The sequence below is a fragment of the Garra rufa genome, chromosome 7, assembly GCF_049309525.1.
Source record: "Garra rufa chromosome 7, GarRuf1.0, whole genome shotgun sequence".
NCBI lineage: Eukaryota > Metazoa > Chordata > Actinopteri > Cypriniformes > Cyprinidae > Garra > Garra rufa.
The window spans coordinates 12,730,599-12,748,852 of NC_133367.1; the positions used below are offsets into that span (position 1 = coordinate 12,730,599).

General features: G+C 37.0%; 1 protein-coding gene across 1 annotated transcript in view; it reads left to right on the top strand.

Moving 5' to 3' along the window:
• LOC141337933 (NACHT, LRR and PYD domains-containing protein 12-like) overlaps positions 1 to 18,254 on the top strand; it is a 97,528-nt gene that overhangs the window by 12,834 nt on the left and 66,440 nt on the right. Inside the window, exons 8-11 of the mRNA XM_073843508.1 lie at positions 1,452 to 1,622; positions 15,426 to 15,599; positions 15,780 to 15,950; positions 16,176 to 16,349. Of these exons, the coding sequence (XP_073699609.1) occupies positions 1,452 to 1,622; positions 15,426 to 15,599; positions 15,780 to 15,950; positions 16,176 to 16,349 (690 nt within the window). The remainder of the gene's footprint in view (positions 1 to 1,451; positions 1,623 to 15,425; positions 15,600 to 15,779; positions 15,951 to 16,175; positions 16,350 to 18,254) is intronic.

The window sequence follows — 18,254 nt, forward strand, 5'->3', positions numbered from 1 at the left end:
AGCAGCAGTCGGCGCTTAAAGTTTTCTGTGCACAAGTTGATATAACAAGAGTCACAAGACCGATTACTCTCTCTCTATCCAGTCACATTGATAAATAAAAAATAAAATAAAATTAAGCATGTAACAACCACGAACAGAGGGAAAATAGTGGAGTAAAAGTTGTGATACATCACTTAAAATGGTCTCAAGTAAAAGTACACAATTTTTTAACGACTTAGTACAATTACTCATATATACTAATAATTACTGTAACATGAGTATTTGTAATTTGTTACTTTACACCCCTGCATTTCTTTTGTTTGTAAAGCATGCATAATGTGAAAACAACTTGAAATATATGCCGTCATTTTTGCTCCTAAAGGTAAGAGTAATATATCATATGGAACTCTAAAGTTTCTACCTTAGTTTGTGTGTACTCACACTATTAACAAAACATGCTTTTGTAAAATAAAGAAAACAAAAGGATGCACTTTCTGTTGTCTCTGTGTTGAACAGGAGCACTTTACACAAATTAACCATAACCCAGCTAATTGCCTCACAGACACAATAAATATATATATAGAAACCTGTACATTTTTAGCCTACTTTACTACTTTAAAACTTAATAATTCAAATCAAAAACAAAACTGTTTCATTGTGTAATCCATAAAGATGCATTTCTCTCTAAAGGTATTTTCAATGACCAGATGGTGTGTCAGGAGGGTCAACTTAATTTCTGTGACAATGTCACTGATATATCTTACTATTTCCCCCCGCCACATGGTAATTACTTTTGCTGTGGCTTTCCGGCAAGCTTTAGCCTATGCATGTATTTGAATGCGGAACTCTTTGGAACTCTTTCAGCTGCACTGAAGGCACTTGCACTCGCTGCTGCTTCTGTTGGTGGGGACACTAAACACCACCACTGCAGAATTAATGCAGGAGAAACTATGTATTTTATGCCTGTTATAGAGTGTGTGACTTCACATGCACTACTGCCGGTGGCAACAGACCTCTGTGGTGGCAGTTGACTATTATGATTGTTATTGGGACCATCACAGCCCTATTGACAGTACAGTTTGGATTGGCAGTATGGTTCTGTTGTGGGCAAAAACTCCCTGCCCATCCATGCAGCCTAAAATATAAATAGGAGTAGGGGGTTTTACCCCCTTAGGGTAAACAGAACAGCTGCTTTCAAACATTTGTGCATATTTTTTTTGTGAGAACTATCTAAAGAGCATTGTGTTTTTACAACATGTTTTACGGCATTGTGCATTGTAACCAGTGGTAGCGAACATGTTCGCAATGGTAAATGTTTGATCAGAATTCACTCAGCAATTATTTTCCTTTGAACTAGCACTTTCAAATGTATAATTCATTGTAATTAAATTTCTATAGATTAACTAATATATTTATTATTTGTATTTAGTAAATGTATTCATAATTATTCTGTTATCTTATTTCCCTTGTAGGCTAAATGATTGTGGCTTAACAAACAGAAGCTGTTCAGCTCTGGCCACAGTTCTTGAATCAGATACCAGTCTAAAAGAGCTGAACATGAGCAATAATAATCTGCAGGATTCAGGAGTGAAGCTGCTCTGCACTGGACTGGAACATATAAAGTGTCATTTGGAGATACTGAGGTAAGTTGTGTGACAATAGACAAAAATTTTGCTCAACAAAACATAAGGGGGGGGGGGGGGGGACCAGACATGGTGAACAGACAATGAACATGTCTGTATGTTGTGCATAGATATACTTTTATATTTATGCCTTCTGTAGTGTTCGTTTTCTTTAGTTAATTGAGTCTGCCATTGACACTGTCCTATGCCGACACATTGTGCTATACCATTTGCAAAATGTATTTGGTTATGCTCAAGTTTGGAATAACTTAACATACAGATGATGGTTTAGACTATTATTATTCTTACATTTTTTGTATTGCATTTACTGATAAAATATACTGTTTGTTAGTTTTCCTCTTGATGTCTGTACTGTTTTTATATTTTGCTTAAAATAACTATCTTCTAAAACAAACAGACAAACATGCATAATGAAAATGCTCTCATGGTGAACAGAATAAAAAATAACTAGCAAAGTCAAGACATGCTTAGTTATATAGCATGTTATACAATAGTTAAGTCACCTTTATTCAAAACAACGGCACAGTATTATTGCATTATTGTAAACAATGATTTTCAGTTAAATGCAGTTCATCAATGAATTCAGTGATATCATCATCCAGTTCAGTTCAAATAGTATACGATATCGCTGGAAAGTGACAATACAATATACAATCCAGATAGTTTCAAAGCAGATTTACAGTGAATCTGGGATTTAAACAGAATTCAGTTCTGCTGTAAATCAACAGAAAATTGTCATTGTTCAGGTAAAATCAGTTCAGTGTTGATTCAATTTGTTTCAGAAAATATGAGTTATTCTTTTTTTAAAGCAGTTGTGGATAAAACTGTGATTTCATCATCAGTTCTTATCCAATAATTTCAATTTTCAAAGTTTAAATTGTCTTTCCTTCTATAATGTCTTGCCATATACAAATTACTTTCCTAATTATAATTCTGTTAGGGCCACTGTCATCAAAATGAAAGACATTTAGCATACTGTTTGGTTTGGCGGGATAGTTCTGTTCTAGGGAATAATGCTTAATTTGGAACACCGTTATGGGAGTAGCATTACTACAGGTAGATGTGATCAGCTGATGCAAGCCTAACTCACATGACCTGCCAGAACTAACGCTATATGCTTTATTTCTGTCAGGACCACTATTGTCAAAATTATATACATTTAGCATACAGTTTGGTTTGGCGGGACAGTTCTGTTCTAGACAAAAACTCCCTGCCCATTCATGCAACCAACCAACGATAGGCCAGACTCCCCCATGCATTAGGAGGAACCCAGGGCCAACCGCACTGGCATATTATCTCACAAGGGGTCTGAGGATCTAATCTTGGTACCTAATGGCAGTCAGGATACCTCTGGCAAACACATGCGGCCCTCCAAAGAAATGCCACCCCACACCATTACTGACCCACTGCCAAACCAGTCATGCTGGAGGATGTTGTAGGCAGCAGAACGTTCTCCACGGCATCTCCAGACTCTGTCACTTCTGTCATGTGCTCAGCGTGAACCTTACTTACTTACTTACTTACTTTACTTTATTGTTCAGCCTTGGCTGAAAATTGGTCTTTGTTCTCGCTTACACAGACAAAACAATTCACATTTCAATACAATACACAAACACATCAAAATAAATAACTAATACATTCATCCCTCCTAAAAACACTGTAGTCTTACCTTTTGTTCAAAAGACTTATTGCATATGGTGCAAAGGTGTGTCTGTATATTACTTCAATTGCTTTCAATGTCCTATAACGGCGCCCAGATGGTAACAACTCAAAGGCATAGTTCAGAGGGTGTGTTGTATCTCTGCTTATAGCCAAAGCTTTCCTCCTAACTGCCATATCATACAGCTAATCAATCGATTTTTGCTTAACTTCTATAATTTTGCTTGCCATCCTTATAATCCTATTTAATTTTACTTTATTTACTGATGTTATTCGCCCAAACCAAGCCATTATATTATACCCTAAAACACTTTCAATTAAACTAATATAAATTCTTTGTAAAACACCTTGGCTAAGGGAAAATTCTCTCAGTTTCCGTAGCAAATATAGCCTCTGATTTGCTTTCTTGCAGATAAAATCCACATTACCAGAAAAATTTAATTTACAATCAATCATAGTTCCCAAATACTTAAAAACCTTCACAATTTCCACTGGTTGATCACATAACGTCATTTCTGTTAAGGGTTCTGGATGATTCAAAATCAATTCTTTTGTCTTCCCAACATTTATCATTAGAGAACTTGCTTTACACCATTTTTGTAATTTCAAAACATGCTCTTCATACTCATAATTAATACAATCCTTCCATAAGAGTACCAACTAGTGCCATATCATCTGCATATTTATACAGTTTATAATTTGTACTCTGAATTTGCATCTCATTTGTATAGACAGAAAATAATAGGGGTGACAAAACACATCCTTGAGGTGCTCCTGTATTTGAAAACATAATATCTGATTTAACCCCCCTGATGCAAACTTGTTGTGATCTATCTGTTAAAAAAAATTTAATCCAGTGAATTATTACTCCATTCACTCCTAAAGCTAAGAGACGTTCTAAAAGTACATGTATCTGCATCGTATTAAATGCAGACGTGTAATCAATAAAAAGAACACGTGCATATGCCTTTGCTTGTTGTAAGTGACTAGCAATTGTATCAACCATAGTGAGTGTAGCATCCTCTGTCCCTCTTTGAGGCTTATACGCAAATTGCAATACATCTAGGTGCTCAGATACATATGATTTAAGGTGATAACTAATAATGCATTTAGCAAGTATTGATGTTAAGGCTACAGGGCGGAAATCCTCAAGTTTTTTCGCCCCAACTTTTTTCGGAATGGGCCGTATAAATGACAGTTTCCACATATTAGGCACAGTCTGAGAATCTAATAAAAACTGAAATAATTTTGTTAAAGGGTCCGTTAATTCATTTGCACATGTCTTTAAGACATGGCCCCTAAGGCCATCTGGACCTGGTGCTTTACAGGACTTAATTTGTTTAAGATACATTCTAGTTTGTTCACTTCTCAAGCAGATAGGTGAACCCACAGGAATCCTGGCACAAATTTCATCAACCTTATCTCTTTTGCCAACTACATCATATCTCCCATAAAACCTGTTTAATTCATTTACCCATTTTAAAATATCTGTATCTATAATATCATTATCAAGACCTTTTAAATCACGCCCCATCATCTTATTTAAACCTTGCCAAGCACTCCTTGCATCATGATTTGCTAACTGATCCTCTACCTTACATTTAAAATCAATTTTCGCTTTTTGTATCATAGCTCTTATTTCCTTTCTTTTTACCTTAAATCCCTCAAAATCATTTTCACGAAAAGCTATATTTTTCTCATTAAGGTATTTCTTCAGATCTTTAGCAAACCATGGCTTGTTATTTGAAAAGATTTTAACCACTTTAGTATCAATAACAGTTTCTTCACAAAATTGGATATAAGAAGTGATACAGTCTGTTAACTCATGAGGGTCTCTGCATGAGTCAAAGAAAACATCCCAGTTTGTGGTGCAAAAACAGTCCTTTAACATGTCCGCTGTATCCTTATTCCAGACCTGGATTTTCTTTTCCACCGGTTTCTCACTTCTGACACGTTGACTGTATTTTGGCAGTAAATGAATTACATTATGATCTGATCTGCCAATAGGTGCTTTACATATTGCCCTATATGCATCCGCGATGTTACCATAACACAGATCCAATGTACGAGAGAAATGGGTTGGGCAATCAATATATTGCTGCAGGTTCGGCTCACTTAATGAAAGCGTATTAAAGAGTATTAAAGTCCCCCAGTATGAGCACTGGTTGATCTGCCGATTTTGTCAGGATCCTATTAAAGCACTCTGAAATGTGCTCAGCTGCCTCGCTGTTATTAGGTCCCGGTACATACACAAGGAGTATGGTTATTCGACCAAACTCCCGCGGCAGATAATAAGGTCTAAACGATACACCCAAAATTTCATAATCTGGGGTACATGCCTGTTCAATTACAGTATACTGCGATGCCCAATTCTTATCAACATATATACAGAGTCCCCCACCAACAGATTTTCGTGATTTTACCTTATCCCTGTCGGCTCGGATTGTGGTAAATCCCTTGATGTCCAAATTATGATTTTCATTTAACCAAGTTTCCGTAAAACAGATGAGATTGCTGCTCCTAAATTCCTCCTCTCGTTTCACTCGGAGTGCAACTTCATCCATCTTATTATTGAGAGATCTCACATTAGACAGCGTGATCACAGGGAGTGGATGATAACGTCCGCGTCTCCGCAGTCTGTTGCGTATTCCTCCCCTCGAACCCCTTTTCTTTATTCTTGTTTTCCTTCTTTTATGCAGACACAAACTTGATGGAATCTCCTTCTCCACCGCATAGTTCTTATGTTGCAGGGATAGCAAAAAAGTCTCTCGAATAAGTCCTTGGCACCAATAACGCCAATCGATCTTCAAAGGCTTCGCCCGCTAGCACCACTCCAGCCAACGCCATGACCACGCAGATCACGAACACATTCATACTTTCAAATTTAAAATAACAACAGCAATAAATAAATAAATAAAAACGGCAAATGAAAAACTGATCAAACAAAAAAAAAAAACACCACGAGACAACAGCGAGACACAAGGTCAGCAGCAGGCCGCGCCCCCGGAAGTTAAAACCCTTAATGGATGTACCCCTAACCTGCTTTTATCTGTGAAGAGCACAGGGCACCAGTGGCGAAATTTGTCAATCTTCGTGTTCTATTGTAAATGCCAAACTTCCTGCACGGTGTTGGGCTGTAAGCACAACTTTCACCTGTGGAGGTCGCACCCTCATGCCACCCTCATGGAGTCTGTTTCTGACTGTTTGAGCAGACACATGCACATTTGTGGCCTGCTGGAGGTCATTTTGCAGGGCTCTGGAAGTGCTCCTCCTATTCCTCCTTGCACAAAGTAGGAGGTAGCGGTCCTGCTGCTGGGTTGAGCTGCACTACCTGAGCCGCTTGTGTGGGTTGTAGACTCTGTCTCATGCTACCACTAGAGTGAAAGCACCGCCAGCATTCAAAAGTGACCAATACATCAGCCAGAAAGCATAGGAATTTGCAGACCGTCTAGTTTGCTCCCGATCAAACAAAAAGCTACTGAATAATACTGAATAGAGCTTGAATAAGAACCAGCAATCCTTTAGGTACATCTGAGAGTCAGCTGATGCAAGCTTGACTCACATGACCTGCCAGAACTAATGCTATAAGCATAATTTATTTATTATGAAATGCTATTTAACATGTAAATCGCCTTTGGTCTCATTCTAGATCACATACCTTGTTAGTGTTGTGCACTTGCTTGGCTCTTTGTTGTGATGCACAGTAAAGTGTGTTCAAGTGCTAGCAAAAGACAGTGTAAAGGAATAACTCTTTGAGAGAAGCAGTTTATCAGTGCAAGTTAAAAGCAGCTTGTAAGTTTATGTATTTCTACTCTCATTAGTGTTTAACACAGTTGTCCTTGCTACGAAACGCTTGTTTGTTTACTGTGTTAAGATGTGCTCAAATCACGTTTGGTCTCCTTCTAGATTGCATACCTTGTCAGTGTTGTGCGCTTGCTTGGCTCTTTGTTGCCATAAACAGTAAAGTGTGTCCATCTGAATTCAATTCCAATTTTTTTTTTTTTTTTGTCAGATGGGTATAAATAAGGTTAATATACAGCGGCAGCGCCCAAGTGAAGAGTGTAAAGACCATCAACTATACCATGCGACTCCACCGAGTGGGGTCACCGGCAATGGACATAAGAATCACTTTTGAATTATCCTCTTATCTTACACATTGCTTCACTTCTGTTTCAGTTTTACCAACACTTGCTATGTGTTTTCATATCCCTACTATTATTACCAATTGCAAACCATACATCACACATTGCAGGCAGTGCAAACCTAACAACCTGCGTACTTTGCCTATATCTGCTAACACACCACTTTCTTTTTCTATTCGTCTCTGGAATTGCCAATCTACAGTGAACTAAGCAGATTCCAGTACATCTATTACTACACTGTGTGCATAATTATTGGGAACATTGGTATTCTGGTCATATTTTTTTCAAACACATTTTTCTAATCCCAAACCACTTATATTATTACCTACCCTTTTAAAATCCATTTTGCAGTTGTTTATCGACCCCCTGGCCCACAAGGTAATTTTTCGGATTAATTAAATGTCCTGCTCCCATACTTTTCTTGAAGATGGCACCTCTTAGTTATGCTTGGGGACTTTCACATCCATCTAGTTAAACCTCAAGTTTTAGACATTCACATTCTAATTCCCTCTTTTAATCTCAACCGAGTGTTAACTACTGCTACTTATAAATCAGGCAACCAACTGGAACTTATTTATACACAACATTGCAACACTGATCATGTGCTAGTTACTCCACTGCATACCTTGGATCACTTCATCCTCACTCTTGTCATCTCCACGTCATCTCCTCCACATGTCATCTTTCTTCCAGAAACAAACAGTAAGCCAAATGAACTTGAAGAAAACTCGCTGCTTTGTTATGGTAAGGTGGGCGTTTACCTCCCACGCTTTTTGTTTGGCTAATTTTAATATAAAAAGCGAACGTAGCTTGTGGGCGTGCTTGAATTAAATATAACACTTTGTTTAAAAGTATACATATCAAGCTTTCTCTAGACATATCGCTCATCTCTCTGTGTTGTGTAATGGCTGAGTTATAGTATATTTTAAGATACTGTACAAATCTTATATCCCCTTACCCCAACTCTAACCCTAAACCATGATCGTAGAACCATGCAAAATTTAGCCCTAACACGTCAAACACACTAGCTCACAAGCTAATCAATGTCTTGAGGATCACTAGTAGTGTTAATTTCGTCACCTATTTTTAATTTAGTCTTAGTCTTAGTCTTGTGCCAAATGTCCTTGTTAGTTTTAGTCATATTTAGTCATTCACATATCTTTTTTTGTTAGTCAAGTTTTAGTCGACTAAAAGTCTCGTCGTTTTAGTCAAAAGAAAACTCAAGGTATCTTAGTCAAGTTTTAGTCGACTAAAAGTCTTTTAATTTTAGTCTAGTTTTAGTCAAAAAAGAACTCAATATATTTTAGTCTAGGTTTAGTCAAAAAATTGTAGTCTTTTTTTAAAAATAACACATTATTACTGAGATTATTACCAAAGACTATAGAATACCCTTAAAGGGACTTTATTCTAGCGGACCCCTGAGAGTGAGTTTTTTTTAAGCGACCGTTATTTTAGAACGTTCGTCCTTATTGTTTCCATGGCGACGCATCAAGCTTGTCACGTGTCACAACACAGACACAACAACACTGTATGACAGATAGATCGCTTTTATTTCGTTTTTCCTTTTTTATCCAAAATACTCACACACTTGCTTACCATGCCATGAACTATTTAATATTCCAATTCACAAATATGTGTGAATTAGTATGTTTCGTACTTTAAAACCCTATATAAATGATCTGGGTCGTAATCTGTAACGTGAGATGGGCGCGGCCATGTTTGTTCGCGCTGCGGTTCAGACTCAGAGAGTCCTGTCAGCCGTATTTACAGCACATATACATTCATCCGTTTCTCCCGAAATACATGCAAGTAAGTGGCTGGTGAACTGGAAGAGGAATAGAGTGAACTTTTTAGTTACTAAGCCTATGTGTATGTGATATGAATAAAACACATCGGCAAATTATATTTGAATAGATTGTTATTTGCTGCTTCCATAGACCTATGTGTGTATTTTACTTTTTTATTTTATTTTACAAACTCTAAATGTCTCCTTTTACTAGTACTTATGTGTATTTAAATGTCTGAAACCTAAAATAAGCGTTATGTGGTTAAAAACACTGCATAGTTGTGATTAAATGACAAGTGCAGAGCTCGTCCGTCTCTGGCTCAGCGCCAGCCAGCGCGCCAAAGCGCAGTTTGAATATTTTAAAGCCGTAACAGCTGATGAAAAAGCAGAGACGATTGTAGACGAAAATGAAGAGAGATTTTATCTTAGTTTTTATTTTATGCAAAACATTTTCGTCTCGTCTTTTTTCGTCAACAATAATGCATGTTAATTTAGTCTTAGTCAGCGTTTTTGGACAGTGGTGCAGTCTTGTCATCGTCTCGTCTTAGTCATGACAAAAAAGGTCGTTGACGAACATATTTCGTCTCGTCTCGTCTCGTCTCGTCTGACGAAATTAACACTAATCACTAGAGAGGTACAGACAGTTTTTTTTTTCAGGATTAGAGCTAAACTCTGCAGGACAGTAGCTCCCGGAACCGATCATGCCTACCCCTGCCCTAAATGTACTCCTCACACAAAAATTTTAGATAAAAAAAAAAAAAACTTTTTGTAGGATTTATAAGCTTATTTAAAAAAAAAAGTATCATGTTCACAGTTTACTGGTATTGCTGTCCTTGTGGGGATATTTGGTCCCCATAACTTGAATAGTGAATACCAGTGACAACACAGCAAGGAAGCAGTTAAACTGTAAAACATTATGAGTGCAAAGCAGGCTCAACCACTATAACAGTCAGAAGACTCGAATAAGGAGTAAAATCAGATCAGACACAGATTAATTAACCTCCAATAAAGGCCTCCTGGTAATTTTCTTCCATTTTTATTGAAATTTCATGTTATGTGTAACAAAATGCTTTCTCTGTGTCCAGGTTTGGCTGTAGTAATAATATTGCTTCACACCAACTTTTCAAAAACAAAAAGTAGTATTTGAGGATGTCTGAATATTTATCCAAATCCTTAACATAATAAAAGTAAACAAGTATGTCTAAAACATCAAGCCTCTCTTGAAGCCTTTTTGAGACTTCTGGATTTAGTCTGTCTCTGTTTGTTCTGTTTTTTTTTTTTCATGCCATTCCAGACTGACTGGATGATGAAGATTTGATCTCTTTGTGGAGAACTGGCTGTTGTCAGACTCCTTGTACAAAAAAAAAAAAAAAAAAAATCCATGTAAACTGATATTTCCTACTCATACACTACAGTAATTGATAGAAATAACTAGGGCTGGGCGATATGGAGCAAAAAATATATCTCGATATATTTTCCTATATCTCAATATATGATATATATCTCGATATCTTTACAGGATAAATAACCCCCCAAAAACTACTGCAAAAACAAATATTCCAAATTTCAAAGTCTTTTTTTATTGAAACTCAGAGGTAGGCAGTTCAGAAAAAAGTGCTTCTGCGAATTTTCTTTTAAAAAATCCCTGTATACATATTAGAGCTGCACGATTCTGAATAAAATTAGAATCACGATTTTTTTTGGCTTAGAACAGGGGTGTCAAACTCATTTTACGGTGAGGGCCGGATGAGAAGAAATGGGATCATGTGCGGGCCGAATCTCCTTTTTTTTTATCATAAAAAAATTACAAAATTAAAAATTAATTATTAAATTACAAATTAATTTGCAAAAAAAAAAAAAAAATAGAAAGACACAATATTCAATATAACTGCATTTAAACTGCAAGTCCTCAGAAACTGTTTATTAACACTCTTATTCCTTTTTAGGAAAACAAAGTCCAAGTAATGGCAAACCAAACCCTTTCCTTTGAAAATGAATATTATTTGTTAGATACTTTTTAGTAATGAGAAAATAAGAAATAAAAAAAATGCTAAAGACTGTGTACAGACAGTTACATTAAATATGAAGTTGTAGGCTACAATATAATTTACAAACTAGAAAAACACTTCACAATTGTAAAAAACTGCCTTTAACATATTTAACAACTCAATATGTTATGTGTAAAATATATATATACAAAATTAAATTCTTTATGGTTAATTCACATGAAAAAAAAAATCATTCATTTGATGTGAACATGAAATATACACTAGAAATTAGAACTTGCCTTTAACAAATAAAAATAAATCTAGATTGCATTTGTAATGCATTAGGTTCAGCACGTACACATTACGATTTTAAGACCTGCTTCCTGACACCTGACTTCTTTTTTCCTCGACCAGTGCATCAACATCAGCAACCAGTTTTTGAGCCGTTGCCACTCTCATAATGTCATTAAGATGTCTGTGTGTGAGTCGAGAGCGCAGGTTTGACTTGTTAATGTTCATTACAGAAAATGCCTGCTCGCAGAGATATGTCGTCCCGAACATGCTGAGGATTTTGGACACAAAACCTGTCATTTTTGGGAACGTCGGTCCGAGGTTTTGGTAAAATAAATCCACAGTGACTGTTGCGAATTTGTCTTTCAACGGTGTGTTGCACTGCAGTTCGATTAGTTCCATTTGGAGTTCCTCTGGTACATCTGTTGCGCTCGCAGTAAACGGTGAACGGAAGAGAGAAAATTCCTTCTCAAGTTTACTGAAGACCTGGAAGCGATTCTGAAACTCATTCTGCAGACCAACAATTTTTTCTTTGTATTTGTCCATGTTGGCTTTGTCGCGAGTGGTGTACACAGATTTTAAAGAGGGAAAATGAGTTGGGTTACCTTGCGAAAGCTGTGTCGCCCACAGATCTAGTTTCATCTCAAATGCGCGAATGCAATCGTAATAGTCAGTAACGACTTTGTTACGGCCTTGCATCTTAGTATTGAGCATATTTAAGTGCTCGGTTACGTCCACCATAAAAGCAAGGTCCCGAACCCACTCAGGGTCATCCAGCTCAGTCACCGGTTTTCCCTTGTCTTTCATGAACTGACTGATTTCTGAGCGCAGTTCAAAGAAACGTTTGAGCACGGCTCCCCTGCTCAACCAGCGAATTTCGGTGTGGTAGGGTAGACTGTGAGAAATATTTTTCTCAGATAAAAAGGCATCAAATTGCCGATGGTTGAGCCCCTTTGCTCTGATGAAATTAACAGTTTTTATTACCACATTCATAATATTGTCCATCTTTAGGGTTTTGCTACACAACGCTTCCTGGTGCAAAATACAATGAAAATTCCAGAATTTTTGGGCTGGGTTCTCTTTTTGAATTTTCTCTTTTAATTTCGTCACAACGCCTGCCTTTTTCCCGACCATGGATGGAGCGCCATCCGTTGCCACACTAACAGCGCGACTCCAGTCAACTTCCAGTCTATCCAGAGCACCAATGAGGCTGGCGTAAATGTCGCTGGAAGTAGTCGTGTCTGTCATTGGAACCAGCTCAACAAATTCTTCAGTGATGTTCAAAGATTCATCAACTCCACGAATAAATAGCCCCAGCTGAGATACGTCGTTAACGTCAGTACTCTCATCGAGTGCTACAGAGAAAGCAATGAATGTCTTAACTTTTTCTTTCAGCTGACGGTTCATGTCTCTTGCAAGGTCCTCAATTCTTTCAGCCACAGTATTTCTTGACAAGCTAATACTGGCAAAAGCCTGTTTTTTCTCAGGACACACAAGCTCCGCTGCCTTTACCATACACTTCTTGACGAATTCTCCCTCTGAAAATGGCTTTGATGCCGCTGCGATTTCATTGGCAATCAAATAGCTGGCCTTTACAGCTTCATCAGTCCCTGCTCTTTTTGTGAACATTGCTTGCTTTTTTTTTCAAAGCTGATGCTAAATCGTTAGCTTTTTCCGTTCGGAGCTGTCCAGTGTATTTATCATATTTCTCTGCGTGTATGTCATAGTGTTGTTTAATGTTGTACTCTTTTTGCACAGCCACAGCTTGTGAGCAGATTAAACATACCGGCTTGCCGTTGACCTCACAGAAGAAATACTTCTCTTTCCATTTCTCCTGAAACATCCGCCCTTCTACATCTATTTTTCTTTTTTTGGACATTTTTAAATTCGAGAGTGCTTGCCACACATCTTCAGCTAGCCGACGTATTCAAAATTTGATTTTGGCGCTGCTTTAGAATGCGCATGCGTGTTAGAGGTTCCGGCTGAAGCGCAATGATAAAAAAAATAAAAAATAAAATAAAATGAATAAAACCAAAGACAATATTGCAGCGAATACCTGTACATAGACTTTATTTAATATTACTATTACTAATTATAATGATAATAAAAATATTTAATTAAATACTAAAATTAATATTATTGTTCAAAGCATCCAGCGGGCCGTATTGGACGGCTTAGTGGGCCGTATGTTTGACACCCCTGGCTTAGAATAAAGATCACGATTCTGGAGAACTTTATTTTAAAGATTTACCCCTGGACATTAGGTTATCAAACAGCAGTAACATAGCAGTAAAATAAGACATAATAAACTTGGCTTTAAATTTAAAGAAATTTAATGAAAAATAATGTAATAATGTAATGAAAAAAAAAAAACATTAAACATTAAAAAAAACAAACATCCAAAGTTATTATGTCAGAGAAAAGCAATTTAAAGATTCTTAGCTAAAAACACTTGCCTGTCAACATTTGATGGCTATCACCGTCCACTCTGTGGGATGGCCAAGTTTACTTCACCATTTTACAGATAAATCCTAATCTAATCATGACAAACTAATACAGCATTGGAAAGGTCTAAGGCTCCTAAATAGATATTTGACATTTTGTCATGTTACAAATTATGTAGAGTGCACCTTAAAAATCTACTTCATAACAGGAGTTCTGACCTTTTTCACAGACATCCTTGTTGCCTTTTTCCCTATTACACTTTAGAAATAATAAGAAATGATATATCAGATGAAAACTTAAAATTTCAAAATTCATCCTTTGAAAGACATTTTGAAATCAGACATTGCATTAACGGACAATGTACATCAAAATCATATTACAAAATGTTTTTGCCCATGAATTATAAAGATTTAAGTTTCAATTCTTCATTTTCTTGTCTCTGTTCAAAAATGGGAGTAACAGTTAAGGGGTTAATGGATCGTCATGCTCATTTATGGTTCAATTGTTGTGCTGGTCCATAAATCTGTCACGATCAAAGTACTACTCTTTTCATTTTCAAAGTGCAAATAGAGACCGAATTTTTCAAGCATGATACAGAGCGAGCTACACAAATTATTATAGCCCAAATACTAATAACAGCCTAGATATTTTATGTAGCCTAATTTGCGTGCATTGGGAAGTCGCTCTCTAAACGCAGGGTATTAAAATTGCTTTTGAATGTGCGTGCGTGTTTTACTTTTGGTTTCTTGTTAACGATCGCGCAAAAATCTCGGTTCGTGGTGCTAGAAGCTCCATATAATGGAGCCAGTTGTCCTTTTTTTTGCAACGAGTTCTGTAGCCTCCGAGCTGGTTGCGGGCACCACAATGTTGAATGAGACGACAGGCGAGGGGAGGAGGAATAAAAGCAAGGAGGCGGGGGCGAGCTCAGCACAGAGAAGGCAAACAAGTAAAGTGGCGAAAATTAAATATAAACATTATATCGATATATACGATATGTCAAAATTCATATCGAGTTTAAAAAATATCTTGATATATTTTAAATATCGAGATATCGCCCACCCCTAGAAATAACTGACTTCAAAAGCATTTTAGCTGGTGAAAATACTAGTGGCCTAAGACGTTGCATAGTACTATATAGAACAAAAATTACATTAATTTTAATTGAAAAAGAAAAAAAAGTTACATTTCAGGTGTTCAGTCACTTTTGACCATGAATACCACAAGTGTACCTCACAAATGAGGAGCATCAGAAAATTAAAGCTTGAAAGTGAAAATTTTCACTGTAAGCTGGAGATTCTAAATTGAATTAATGTCTAACAATTGAAAGTTATCTTTCTTTGTTTGAATCGATATTTCATTTTCAGATTTTGCTTTACAATAAAATTTTTAATCATTTGTATATGGAAAAAAATATAATAAAATGTAATTCCGTCATAATTTACATTAAGTAATTTATAAGATGGTGAATGTGAAATTTTCATTCTGGTTCTAGACTTTCAAACTGCAGTATCACTGAAGAAGGTTATAAAGCTCTGGCTTCAGCTCTGAGATCAAAGCCTTCACATCTGATAGAGCTGGATCTCACAGGAAATGATCCTGGACAATCAGGAGTGAAGGAGCTTAATGATTTACTTCAGGATCCAAACTGTCAACTCCAGACACTGAGGTGAGAGATGAAGTAATGCCAAATATGTCATATTTAGGTCATTTATTCATGGAAATATTATTTCACCATTACAATAAATTAAATTCAAAATTAATTATATGTCGTTCTAGAATCAGATGCTGTTTTCACCAAGTTTGGTTAAGAACTGGATTGAATCTTGTTTTCTCTTCTCTTCTGCAGGTTTTTGGGTCCCGCTGCAGATGAAGCCTGTCAGTATGTGACTGGAATTGTGGGTAAAAACCTGTTACTCCTAAGAGAGCTGAATCTGAGTAAACATGAACTAGGAGACACACGAGTGAATCAGATCTCTGCTCTACTGGAGGATAAACACTGTAAACTCAACACACTGACGTACGTTTTTTCATTGTTACAAGGACACTTTTAAATTCTTGTTAATAAGTGTTTTTATGTGTCTTGTATAAGAGATTGCTGACAGAAAAAACAACAACAACATATGTGACTTTTGCAATGTGGTTGTCATCATTATTATCATAATCACCCGTATTTATCAAATTTCAGCTAAAACATACTGATAAATATTAAGATTAAAACATGAAGTGTTTTCTCTTTATGCAGTCTGAATAACAACTGTATCACAGAAGAAGGTTGTCGTGTTCTGGCTGCAGCTCTAAATTCAAACCCTTTGAATCTGACAGAGCTGGATCTGAGTGAGAATAAACTAGGAAACCCAGGAATAAAGATCATCTTGACTCTGTTTGAAAATGTACAGTGTAGACTGGAAAAGCTGAAGTAAGTATTTTAAAAGCATATCCCATTAATTACCCAGACTGTAGTGACCCACCACACTTTCATAAATTTAAACATATTTTTATACTTCTTATCAGGACTGCCCAATTATTCAAAATAAACTTGAAATTGTGAGATGTTAATGCATAAAAGTGCATTAACATATGATCAGATAATGAGTTTAAATATTTTCCTTCAGCCAGTACTCTCCAGCATTTAGCAAAACAAAGCACACTGGAAAAGAAGAGCCATGTCTTTGAAATTCAACTTTTTCTATGTGTGTTCAAACACCGATGGCATCACTCAAAATCTGTCAGTGGTATCAACTACATCACAACTCGCATAGTTCTCCATTACATTACATTAACAATAATTTGGGACACATTTTTGTGTGTCCTGACTTCACCCTAAGCTGGAAGACTGGTAATTTCCAACATTTTTTGCCAGATAACTTTAACAGATTTCATCAGATTTGTACAACAAAGTGTTTATCAGAATCAGAAAGTGCTTTATTGCCAAGTATGCTTGCGCATACAAAGAATTTGTTTGTGTCATTAGCTTCCAGTAAACAGAGACAACAACACCCAGACAATAAAAATAAGATGACAATGAGAAAATACACATATGTAAATATAAAAAGACAAAAAATTGAAAAATAAATAAGTGATATTTACAGTTGTGCTATAGATGATAGAATGTGGAATAGTATAGAATAGAAGATGTAGGGATGTGGTAGGGTGGAGGTGGTAGCAAATAAATATCAGATTATTGCACATTTTTTGTTGCACAATGGGAGGAACATTTTAACTGTTTATAAGGTGGATTGCCTTGGGGAAAAACAGTTCTTGTGCCTGGCTGTCCTGATATTTGGGGCTCTTTAGCGCCAGCCAGATAGTAAAAGTTCAAAGAGGGGATGGCTTGGATGTGAGGGACCCAGAGTGATTTTCTGAGCTCTTTTTCTTACTCTGGATGTGTACAGTTTTTGAAGGGTGGGCAGGGGAGCACCAATAATCCTCTCGGCAGTCTAAAACGTTCTCTGTAATCTTCTGATGTCTGATTTTGTAGCTGAGCCAAACCAGACAGTTATTGATGTGCACAGAACAGACTCGATTATCTAGTCTGTTCTGTGCCCATCAATAACTGTCTGGTTTGGCTCCGCTACAAAATACAGACTCGATAACATCAAGTCTGTTCTGTGCACATCAATAACTGTCTGGTAACGGCTGAGTAGAACTGTTTCAGCAACTTCTGTGGTACGTCGAACTTCCTCAGCTGGCGAAGGAATTACAACCTTTGGGCCTTTTTTTTTTTACAATGGAGTCGATGTAAGTGTCCCGCTTCAGGTCCTGGGAAATGAAAGATCTGACGAACTTGAATGTCTCCACTGTATCCACAGTCCTGTCCATGATGGTGAGCGAGGAAAGTTCCTCCTGAAGTCCACTATCATCTCTACAGTTTTGAGCTGTTTGAGCTGCAGGTTGTTGTGACTGCACCAGACAGCCAGCTCTTTTACCCCCTGTCTGTAGGCAGACTCATCACCATCCTAAATGAGGCCGATAAGCGTAGTGTCATCTGCAAACTTCAGGAGCTTGACAGATGGGTCTTATAGGTGCAATTGTTGATCTAGAGGGAGAAGAGCAGTGGTGATAGAACATAACCTTGAGGGGTGCCAGTGTTGGTGGTGCGGCTGCTTGACGTAAATTTTCCCAGTCTCACCAGCTGTTGCTTTCTGTCTGAAAGCTGGTGATCCATTGACAGATAGCGCTAGGAACAGAAAGTTGGTTTAGTTTGGTTTGGAGGAGTGAAGGACCGATGGTGTTGAAGGCTGAGCTGAAATCCACAAACAGGATCCTCACATAAGTCCCTGGTCTGTCTAGATGCTGCAGGATGAAATGCAAGCCAATGTTC